General features: G+C 41.7%; 1 protein-coding gene across 1 annotated transcript in view; it reads left to right on the top strand.

The window, feature by feature from the left end:
• The window catches only part of LOC147708257 (enoyl-[acyl-carrier-protein] reductase, mitochondrial-like), a 544,978-nt gene that overhangs the window by 273,334 nt on the left and 259,441 nt on the right, over nt 1–12,203 (top strand). Inside the window, exon 4 of the mRNA XM_086925328.1 lies at nt 9,883–10,026. Coding sequence (XP_086781454.1) covers nt 9,883–10,026 — 144 coding nt within the window. The remainder of the gene's footprint in view (nt 1–9,882; nt 10,027–12,203) is intronic.

The following is a 12,203-nucleotide window of genomic DNA, read 5'->3' as shown; positions in this document are numbered from 1 at the left end:
GATAATTAACAGGTGCAGCAATCTTCACACTAAATTGCGACACGTGTCAACAGTCATTTGGTTTGCAGAGGGATGACAAAAGTACAAGGCTCCGCCAATCAAGGCCTAGAAAGGGTGGAGGTGATATCCGCCATTTTTTGGCAGAAGCCCCACGTCAGCAAATTCTAGCTGAGAAACAGGATCACTGCTGTGTAGAAACATTCTTTCTTCTGGACTAGAGTAATGGATTTTATTCTGAAAATATGCAGTTCCATCTGCCATCCCTAAAGTTACAAAGCTGTGCATTCGTAGGCGGATCCGCTACTGTAAGGGGCTGTCTCAGGTGCATGTGTCTTGTTTATGTAATTAAAAACAATGGTGGATAACCAGAGCGATACCCAAGCACCGAGCCAGTACTTGCTGGCCAGCATAAAAAATGTGAGAAGGAGCAGAATGTGAACTGGCTGCTCTGCTTCTGCAGTATTGCAGCTTGTGTCTCCAACTGGGTTGAGAGTTGTGCAGTGCCTGTGGAAATGAGTGAAACGTCACAGAGACCTGCGTGCAGCCTCCTCCATAATGCTGGCTCAATCAAATGGGAGTGGCATGGTGAGCAAAAGAACGATGGATTAAACCCAGCTCTTTTGACTTGGGGTGAGTGTTTGAAAAGTTTTAGCACTCTGTCTATCATCTTGTTGTGTTAGATATGTTTGCCCTAGGTGTCCCAGATGTGGGTCCCTTGCTCACTGTGCCACTGTATTAAAACCAGCCTGGCTGATGAGGGGTGTTTGGCTGTTCTTGGGTGCTGGTTGATGGCGGGAACCTTGGGGGCATTGGGGATGCACATATTAGTGTTCTAGTTGTGCGTGGGATGCTACTTTCTGTGGCTCCGGTATCTGATTGGCTGGAGTTGGAGGTGTTGCCGAATCACTGCATAGAAGGAGGGCTAATGGCATTTGCGGAGAGATCGATGGATGTTGAGAAGGCATCTTGAGGGGCTGGTAGATTCCTGAGGACTGACAGAAGTGGTGGTGCATGCGGAACCCAGTGGCGGTGCTGCAGGTGTGGCCGGAGAAAGATGTGACCCCACCAACAGCAGCCAAGAGCACCCGAGGAAAGTTGTGTTGGATGAGGCAGCCGTGACTCCATTTCAGGTTCATGGCTTAAGGCAAGTGCTGCGAGCAAGTGCTTACACCCTTGGTTATAGGCTCACAGTGCATGCGTACTTAGTGGGCCTGTGGTGCACATTGTGGTGGCACTCATCGTCATATGTTGAGACATTGGAGCACTGTTGATTGGTATGCCCTCTCTGTAGTGGGAAGCAACAAGAAGCTGAGGGTTCTTTTCTTTCCCCGACTTTTCTGGAGCTATTGATAAAAGCATATTGATGATAGGCGAAGTGTCACAAAACGGTGAATATGCTTTATGTGGTACACTGAGGTGTCTAATAGTGATGGGCGCAAAGAGGGAAAGCTAAAATATGTTAAATGCCCTGTGCTTATGTTTTCATAAGGGTGCTGGTTTGTAAAGAAGGAAAAGGACTGTGAGTAAGCCCTAAGGAGGAGACCTATAAAACAAGAGACTGTGTGGAGTGACTGATGTTGATTCTCAATCTTTTTTTGCTAATCATCAACGTATGAATAAATAAAACAAAGTGATATAACGGATTGGTCTGGCCTTGGATCACTTGTCCCGTAACTGAGTGATACTCCAAAACCGTACACAGGAAGCTTGTTTCTAGTGCAGGGAGGACCTGGCTTGGCAGTTTAGGCTGGGCTGTTCCCATGGGGAGCAGGTTCAAGACAGATTTGCATATAGCTGGGTCCAAACCAGGGTGGCATGGTGAGCAAAGAACAATGGATTTATCTCTTTTGCATGGGGGTGAGTGTTTTGTAAAGTTAGAGCACTCGGACCATTATCTTGTTGTGTTTCCTAGGCTCCGCCTATGGTGCATATGTGACCTTGGTGCTTCGACTGTTAAAAGCCTTCATACTGACCACATTTCCACTGTTGAGCGGCACCTGTTAAACATACTTTCATTTCTCTTTCAGCCTCAAAACACATCACAAGACGTATGTGTTGTTTTCTTTACTTGTTTAGTTAAGTCCAGGTCCTAGCAACAAAGTTCTTCTGTTGGAATCCGGTATGTGGAGTCCAGCAGAGAAGCTTGGTTGTGGAGCTGAGAGGTTGGCTCTGGGGGGTCACTGTGTATATTCTTCATTAAACTATTTATTTATCTTCAAATGGCTCCTGAAATCTCAAAAATGGCGACGAGGATGGGATCCTGTTAATGAAGATAAATGTCTGAAGAAGATTGCAGTAATTTTGTAGAGATTTTTTTTTCACTTCATGTTATTCTGGATTTCTTTTTTTTTAAATAAACAAAAAGGAAGAAGAAGACCCCCAGATTGATTAACAACATGTTTGATTATCTCAGTGGAAAAATTCATCAATCTGCGTGTTGTCAGAAGAGAAACAAGATTGTTGTGATTAAAAACTGACTGTCTGTACCTGGCACGTTGGTGACGGAGTGGATCGCGTGCCACTGCTGAGCCACATGTACAAGTGGTAGTGAGTGGAATGCATGGAAGTCGGTGACAGAGTGCCAGGACTGGTGACGGCCGCAGTAAACATCCAGTATTCTTTTGGATGTGGATTTGATGTGCATTTGTGCGGGATTGCATTTAGAGGCGTTGAGTGTTACGAGAAGCTCACAGTTCCAGACGAGCATGAAGAGACGTAAGAGGCTCGCGAGGGATGTTGCCAGGAGAAGACGTGGAGTAGGTTGCCTGGAGATGATAACAGCCTGTTGAAAAACCTGGCAGAAGTGTACGTAGAATACGTGACACGTAATAGAGTCACAAGGAGACTATGGAATGAGGCGCATACTAGTGCATGCTCAGTAAGTCTTGAAGTGAGATAAACACTTTCTGAGGAGATCGAAGTGAGCTGTAAGAGAAACATTGAATCCCAACAATATAAACTTCACTGGTGCCATTTAGCATATTGGAGCATCAAGGGTGTTTTGACTGCAGTGTCATTGTAACCGATAATCTAAGCAAAACATTGTGACTTTCTACGAATAAACAGCAATTTTTTTTATATACATACCATTACATTTGGAAGTATTCACGAACATCTTGTTCTTAAGTAAAAGTAGTATAGTAATTTGAACATAGACTTTTCAAGGCGAACATTTCTTTTTCCTCAATGCACAATATGCAAGAACAAAGGAAAGGAAATATTTTTCTTTAGTAAGACATTTTCTCAACAGGAAACATTGATATAAAGTATTATTTTATGTGAAAACAAATATTTGCAATTTAGCTGGAGGAACGTATATTTTCCTTGTTTATGAGGAATATGTGTTTATTATTTTGCAAAATAGTTTTTACTGTTAAACTGTACGAATATCCACTCAATATCTATTTTGTTTCCTTCTATATTACATCTGCATAATATTGGCCACACAATCATTCCTACTCTACCTACATTTCTTCCCGAACCTCGTGCTCCATGCTTGGATTGGGAAGATTGGAAGGAAGCTTTTACTACTTACTTAGAAGCAATAGGTGGTGATGTGTTTATTTCTGAAAGGAAATTGCCAATTTTAAAAGTATGTGTAGCTGTTGAAGGTAGGAATGTGTTAAAAACGTTACCAAATTTCCAACCTAATGCTGCCAATGTTGACAATTCTTCTGATGATGATGAAGAAGATGTGTATGAAATGGTTTTGAATGCCTTCGCTAACAATTTTGGTAAAAAATTGAGCATTGTGGTAGAAAGACATCATTTTTTCTCTTGCTCACAAAAATAAGGTGAGAAGATTGAACAATATGTAGCTGCATTGAGGAAGTTATCTATAAGTTGTAAATTTAAAGACCTGAGAGATGATATTATTAGAGATCAACTCATCAATAGGACTAATAATAAGAGGATCTAAGAAAAACTATTAGATTTAAAAGACCCATCCTTAGATAAATCTATTGAAATTGCTAGACGTATAGAGAATACTTCTAGGTATGTGATACAGTTATCAGAAAATAATTCTAAAACAATAAGCTGAGTCTGGCAAAGTATGTGTGTTAGGTTCTAATTCAAAAAAATATGTCAAATCAAATAAGGATGAAAATAGTACCATGGCAAAAAAGACAGAAGGAAATTACAAAAAAAATTGCTACAGGTTTAGTAGTTAGAGACACAGTGCAGATGCCATACAATGCCCAGCAGCAAAAATTAGCTGTTACAAATGCAAGAGAATTGGCCATTGTTCGCGTGTATGTAAGTCTATTGAAAATCCCAGTAGTAGTAAAACTGTAAATACTATTGGTGAATTTAAAACAGTGCATCTGAGAGACGAAATGCGTGTAGAAGAGGAAAGTGACATTGAAGTTATGGTGATAGAAAGTGTGAACACTTTCTATCACCATAATTCAAAAGATGTTCATCAACCTCCTAAGTGTGTACTATACGTTAACAACTATGAGGTATATATGTGGGCAGATTCATGCTCTCCTTTTACTTTAATAGATAGAAACCATTGGAAAAATTTAGGATCTATTATTTTATTTCCCACAGATGTTGAACCACTCGGATATTGTAGTGTTAAATGACCAGTTTCGGGATATTTTAATGCCAAAATACAATTTGAGGATCATTATATTGTTGGCAACATTTCTGTGGTTGAGTCTGGCAGAAATTTATTAGGATGGAAAGAACAGAAAGGTTTAGGAATTATTTTAGATCCTAACCATCCCCAACAAGTATTGTTAACAAATAGTGGTAATGATAACAAATGGGTGAAGGATTTCCCGATCTATTTACAGAGACATTGGGATGTTTAAAAGGATTTGAACATCAAATTATAGTTAAAAAATATGTCAAACCTAAAGTACATAAAGTGCGCAACGTACCCATGGCATTGAGAGAAAAATTGAAGGAGGAATTGCAAAGATTCTGTAAGGAGAAAATCATAGAACCAATAGAAGCATCTGATTGGTTAAGTCTGATTGTGATTGTGCACAAACCCAGTGGAAAAATCCGCATGTGTGTGGATTTGAGAGACTTAAATGAGTGCATTTGGGTGGATAGATATCCTTTACCCCGCATAAATGAAATGTTGTCATGTGTCGAGGGTGGTAAATATTTTACTACATTAGACTTATCAAGTGTTTACCATCAAGTACGATCGCACAAAGATTCAAAACATCTAACATCCTTCATTACACCGGAAGGTGCATTTCAATTCATAAGGATGCCATTCGGTCTAGCTTCGGCATCTGCTGTTTTTCAAAGGATAATGCAGAATATATTGAGAGACATTAAGAATGCTTTAGTATTCCAGGATGATGTCTTAGTTTGGGGTAAGGATGAGTTCCAACATGATGGAGTGCTGAAAATTGTGTTAATGAAACTTGAAATGGCCGGTCTCACTATAAGTTTAAATAAGTATAGATTTTATCAACAAGAAGTGTAATATCTAGGACATAAATTATCAGAAAGTTAAATAAAACCAAAATTGAATTTGGTGGAAGATTTAGAGAAGGCTCCATCACCAGTTGATAAGGATCAGGTAAGATCATTCCTTTTCTTAGCTGAATATTATGCAAAATTTGTCCATCATTTTTCTGATATTGTACAACCCCTACATAACATAATGAAGAAAGGTGTCAATTTTAAATGGTCCGATAAATGCCAAGATGCATTTGTAACAGTAAAAAAAGCTGAAGCTAATGCCACGACATTGAAATCCTTTAATCCTCAACATAAGTCAATCATTGTAACTGACGCTAGTCAATATGGTTTAGGGGCTGTTTGATGCAAGAAAATGATGGTAAGGGAAATGTAATAGCATTTGCGCCATGTACACTGAAATGTGCTGAACCATCATATTCTACTATAGAGAAGGAAGGGTTATGCGTGGGGAGTGCAACATTTACGTGTTTATTTTTGGGGCACCAGATTTGAACTTCGCACTGACCATCGACCTCTGTTAGACCTTTTTACTACTGCAGGTGCCGGAAGAGCCACCCCACGTATTGCTAAGTGGTTGTATAGATTACAGGAGCATTCATTTGAATTGAAATACATACCTGGAATAAGAAACATCAATGCTGATTGTTCGTCGCGGTTGACTGTAGATGGCAGACATGATGAAAGCAATGAAGATGACAACGTATTAATTGTAAACATTGAAGAATATCATCAAGCCATTAGTGAAGGTGAATGGAGGGATACTATTAATTCAGACGCATCGTTATTCAAGGTGATTAAAGAATTGCCTTTGCTTGTAAGTGGGAAAATCGATGAAGATATTGTCATGTATAAAGATGTCTGGGATGCATTGTCAGTTGTGTATGGCATTGTAAGACGGAGTGAGAAATTAGTGGTTCCAGTATCATTGAGAAAAAAGATGATTAATTTATTGCATGAGGGACATGGAGGAATGTCCGGAGTCAAGAGAAAAGCCAGGATGGATTTTGGTGGCCAAATATGGTCAGAGATATAGAAAGATTTGTGAGAGAATGCATATCATGCACCTGCAGTGACAAGTCTCATGTTTTAAGACATTCTCCAATTACACCTATGAGTTTGCCTGAGAGAGCATGGGAAAGACTATGAATAGATATTTCTGGTCCGTTTGGAGGTTTGGGTGCAGTCGATAAATATGCATTAGTAATGATAGATTATTATTCAAAATGGCCGGAAGTAGCTTTTGTGACTGATTTAAAAACTAGCAGTATTATTGCTTTTTGCGAAGAAATATTTGGTAGAGAAGGAAGTCCAGCTGAAATTTTATCAGACAATGGTCCACAATTTATTTCCCAAGAATTTGGTGAGTTTTTATAAAAAAAAGGGGGGTCAAACTTTTGAGGACACCAGTGTATCATCCAAGCAGAAATGGTTTAGTTGAGCGCTTCAACCGAGTGTTGGTAGAACATATCCAATTAGCTACATCTACGAATATGTGTTGGAGAACTCAAATAAAGAAAATGTTGTGGAACTATAGAAAGGCTCCTAACGCAGTAACAGGAGAAACTCCATTTTATCTTCTTAAAGGCGGAATTCCTTGTACAACTGCTGTGCCTGCATGGAAGGGCAGAAGTGGAATAAAAATAGTGAAGGATGATGAAATATGTGACAAGGTGGTAAGATATCAAAAAGGGTATCAAACAAGATATAATAATATAGTTCGCAAGATTCAGAGAGTCATTGCAGAGGGAGATTTTGTTAGAGTATGTCCTGACATCTTTGTAAAAATAAGAAATTCCAAGTTATCTGATGCTAAGAAGGTGTTGGAAGGTAAAGGTAATTTGATCAAAACATTGGATGGTAAGTAGTGGAACATTTGCAAAGTTGTCAAGTGTAATGATGCCGAATTAAGATTTTGGATTAAAGAAAAAAAAGAATGTTTAGACAATGATTTTGATGATTACATAAGAGTTCCCAGCACACGTCATAAAGTGAGACCTAGGAAGTACGATGACTATGTTTGTTCCTAATTGTATTTTATGTAATAAGGGAGATGTGTTATGTTTTCGTTACTTGTTTAGATTTGTCCAGCTCCTAGCAACAAGGTTCTTCTGTTGGAATACGTTATGTGGAGTCCAGCAGAGAAGCTTGGCTGTGGAGCTGGGAGGTTGGCTCTGGGGGTCGCTGTGTATATCCTTCATTAAACAATTTATTTATCTTCAAATGGCTCCTAAAATCTCAAAAGTATGTATGCAGCGTATTAGTCAATTTTGTTGAATAAGTAGTTCTTGAAGCACGTATTCAGTATGGATGACAATTTCATGAGAAGTAGTTATAAAATATTAGTTACAGGTGAAACATAATAAAAGTTTACAATTTATTTGCCTTTATCTCTGTGAATTGATTCTAGAGAGAGTTTTGTGATTTCTAACTCCACTTAACAACGTTGATTTCCCATATTTTTAGAACAGGCCCAACCTCTTCTTGCAACATTATCAATAATGTCATAACCAGTACTTTTGCCCAAAAAAATAAACGGAGAGGGGCTTCGGTCATACTCTTTCAGTCACTGGTTTGTTTGAGTCAACCTACTTTAGCTTTTGCTTGAAGAAAGTGCCATTCATACTTTGGGTAAGCCCAGAGAATTATTTATTTCTTACAGTCATGCTTTCTGCTTGTAGGTGCACTAGGCAGCCCACATAGTGCCTCATTACAGTGCATTGGCCATACAGCGACCTTTTACTGCAACAGACCAGCTGGTATATGGTTAGGGGAAAGCTGTCTGCCGCAGGAGACTCCACCAAGTCTTACACTGCCCCTGTTTAGAGAGCTCACTTTAGTCTTTTATCATGCAAGGGTTCCGCCCTCCTCCTCTTCTGGCTCCACAACAGCACATATGGTAGATAGAGTGATGGCTGCTGTCTCTTTTACTCACCCCTCCTCTGGGAACATTCTTTCTGTGACCAGTGATCGTTTCTTTAAAATAAGAGTGAATGCTGTAATGTGAGGGAGTTTGTAGCTTTGAGGGATTGTGGGGCGTGCTCATTGGCTCCTCATTCCTTGTTTGCCAAAGTACACAAGAAGAAAGATCAGGAGACCCTACAGTAGTATAGGGCATAGGAGGGAAACACAAGCAAGTACTTTTTAGTATGCACAATATATAATGCATGAAGTATTAGACATCAATGTCAAATGTTAAGATCTTAGGGGCAGATTTATGTCGGACTTGCGCCACGTTTAAGCCGCCGTTGCGTCACGCAACTGCGGCGTAAACGTGGTGCATCCCTGCGACCCATTTACAATGTGACGCATCTAGGCAGATACGTCACGTTGTAAAGCCCTGCGCCACATGTGGGCGTTCCGGCGCAGGGTGGGCCTCGCAAAATAGCCTTGCGTGAAATCTACAAGATTGCACTCAGGCACTTTTAGGCCAATGCTGCGTCAAAACCCTGCGCCTGCTTGAAGCAGGCGTAAGGCTTGAAACAACATTGGACAGATAGTGCCCCCCCCAGAGCATTGCTGGAGCTGCGTCACGCTTGCGACGCAACTCCAGCAATGCGCCGCCTTTACGGCACACATGCCCCATGGTGCGCCGCATTGTAAATACGGCGCACCATGGGTGACGGAGCTGTGGCAACCAATAACTGGCGCATCCCTGGGGATGCGCCAGTTATTGTAAATCTGTCCCTTATTTTTTAAATATAAGCAAAATATTCTTAAAGTTTAGGATTTTTTTGTTCGGATACCACCACTTAAGTTATCAAGTCTCCCATTCGGTCCAGTTGCCTTTTCTGGGAGATTTACAGTTTTCACTATAGACCAGCCCACCCTTGCGTTCACACAAAACTGAGTAGAGCGTCAATGAAGGAAGCACTAGCAAGGAATCTGCAGCTTTGTTTTGTTAGTGAAGGCCTCAGACACCACAGCCATACTCGTTTCTTTCTGGTGTTCCCACTGAATAGAACTCAAATGATTTGTCTGCAAAAAATGTGTTGCATTTTTAGTTGTATGATTTACTGCGTACTTGCCACTGAATGTTCCAAGCTTTGTGGAGTTTATCTCTCGTGTTCCTCTTAATAGTTCTGTGATGAAGAGCCATGACAGAAAATAAATAAAGAAAACATCTGAAATCTAAGGTCCTAAATACACAAGTGACCTTAATTAGAGACGGTTGAAAAGCACGTGGTAACATTGTGAAAAAGACAACTAACCACAAATATTGGCCTATGTCAACAATAATCTAATCAAATAAATGCACCAATTCATCTACCAAATGAGCAACGAAGTATGCGTTTTGGTTAATTCAGTTTATTTTGATAGCTCTCAGGTATGGTGCTAAATTACTCGCCTGAAAGGATTATTATTATCAAAGTAAGTTCACTCATAATACAAAAATACGAAAATCTTCTCCATGATCTTGTTTACTTTCCCAAGGTACCTGGCGGACAGAAGCTGTTTGCAAAGCAAGTGAGGTGATGCTGGTTTCTAAGGATATACCTCTTCTAAGTGCTGCTACTATTGGGGTCAACCCTTGCACGGCTTACCGGCTGCTGATGGATTTTGAGACCCTGATGTCTGGTGAGCGTCCCAATAAGTGCTGCTTTACGACATCTATGTCACATTCACATTCTCTTTTGGAGGTGGGAAGTATGTATACAAAATGGTGCGTGTCGGCTGGTGTTTGACTGAAAGTTAATGTTAAGAGTGACTTGTAAAGAGCACGTACATCGGGTGGTTTCATGGCGCTGTAGTATACTCTGATCATTACCTATGGGGACGTCAGTTGTAGGCTTGTGCAAATAGCCCGGTTTTGAGGGACCTCCTAAACTTCAAAAGGTCACTGCTTGCCCGGATCTCCAGGGGGAAGAGTTCCACAGTCTAGGGGCAAGAGTTGCAAATCTGCAGCCTCCTAAAGGTTTCCGCTTGAACGTGGGAGTGGAAAGGAGCGAGAGGTGAGCTGAGCGCAAGCTGCAAGAGGGGGTGTGCCTGAGTATCAGGTTGTCAATGAATTTGGGACTCTGACGGTGCAAGGATTTGAAGATCAGACATCCTGTCTTAAAGGCGCAGCGTTGAGGGATGGGGAGCTAGTGCAGTTTCCTTAACAGGGGTGTCACTGGTTGCCATCTGGACTGTCGTAGAATCAGTCTGGCTGTGTGATTCTGGACTATCTGCAACTGTTTGAGCAGATAGAGAGGCATGCCCAAGTAAACAGAGTTAGCTTAGTCCAGGTGTGGCAAGACGGTGGCTATTACAACCTTGGTCAAGGCTTCCTGTGTGAGTAGGCGATGAATCTTCCTGATCTTTCGCAATTGGAAGAAGTATTTGGAGATTACTGAGCCGACCTGTGCTTTTAGTGAGAGAGCTCTGTTTAAGGTGACACCAAGTGTTTTTGCAGAAGGGGAAGGAGTAGGCAGGGATCCTAGCTCTGGTAGCCAAGAGTGTGGGCCCCAGTACTTGTGGCTGTCTCCTGTGAGCACTAGCTCCGTCTTGCCAGGATTCAACCTAAGGTGGTTGTGGCCCATCCATTGCTGAATGTGCTGCATGGTGGCATGAAATTCTGTGATTGAGCTGTGTGAATTGTCGGTCGTGAAGACCAATTGTAGGTCATCTGCGTAGTTGAAGACAATCACCTTCCTGTCTTCGAGGGACTGGATCAGGGGGAGGATGTAGAGGTTGAACAGGTGGGGGGAAAGGGAGGAGCCTTGTGGAACACCACAAGTCGTTCTCCGTTTAGGGGCCGTAAAGTGGCCTTGACGGACAACCTGGGACCGGTCCCCCAGGAAGGAGCTAAGCCAGCTAGCGGCTGCGCCTGGGATGCCAGCTTGCCTGACATGGTAGACCAAAATAGTTTGGTCGACCGTGTCAAAGGCGACAGAGAGATCCAGTAATACAAGTTCCTGAGGAGAGCTTCTGTCGGCGGTGTCACGGAGAGTGTCCAGGACAGCTAACATTACTGTTTCTGTCGAGTGGGCAGGCCGGAAACCCACCTGTTGAGGGTCAAGGTAATGAGATTCTTCCACTAAATTAGACAGACATCTTGCTACATGTGCCTCCAATACTTTCGCCAAAAAGGGGAGCAGGGAGATGGGACAGTAGATGGGCAGGCAGGTAGGGTCATCTCCTGGTTTTTTCAGGAGAGGAACCACAATGGCTTCTTTAAATGCTGTTGGAACGGGGCCGGACGAGAGGGACTCGTTCAGGAGAGCGAGGGCTGGGCCTGGGAAGGCGGAGAGGCAGTCTTTTAATATGTGAGGTGGGCAGGAGTCCGTGGGGGCTCCTGACTTGACTTTGCTAAGAAGTCCTGAAATATCTCAATGCTGATAATGTTGATAATACTGCACGTTAATTTCCATATATAGCACAACCTGTGCACTTTTATCGTTGGACAAGAAACATGAACTTTAGGATCTTGTGCTTCTGGCCCTTTCACCAGGCAAAATACATTGGGAGGATCCATAAACGCATTTATGAGTATGGGAAGCAACCATACAGGAGTACTCTTTTACAATACTTTTGTGACTAAAGTCGGGCTGAGTCCATCACACTACAGTGTTGGTGAGACGCTAATCCAACAGACATCGTAATAGGCCCCTTAGTCTGCATAGAAGAGAATCTATGTAACGGAGTTAATGACTTGTGTTGGATAGTTAGGAGGAAACTCCCAAGACTGATTGCAACACATCAAGCTGAGAAGCTTATCCTCGAAGCAGAGTACAGCACGTCCGGGCTATTTACTGCAACTACACAACACTCTC

This window comes from Lissotriton vulgaris, chromosome 6 (genome assembly GCF_964263255.1).
Source record: "Lissotriton vulgaris chromosome 6, aLisVul1.2, whole genome shotgun sequence".
In the NCBI taxonomy this organism is placed as follows: Eukaryota; Metazoa; Chordata; class Amphibia; order Caudata; family Salamandridae; genus Lissotriton; species Lissotriton vulgaris.
Note: the sequence above shows the minus strand (reverse complement) of the source record. Positions and strands in the feature narration are given on the sequence as shown.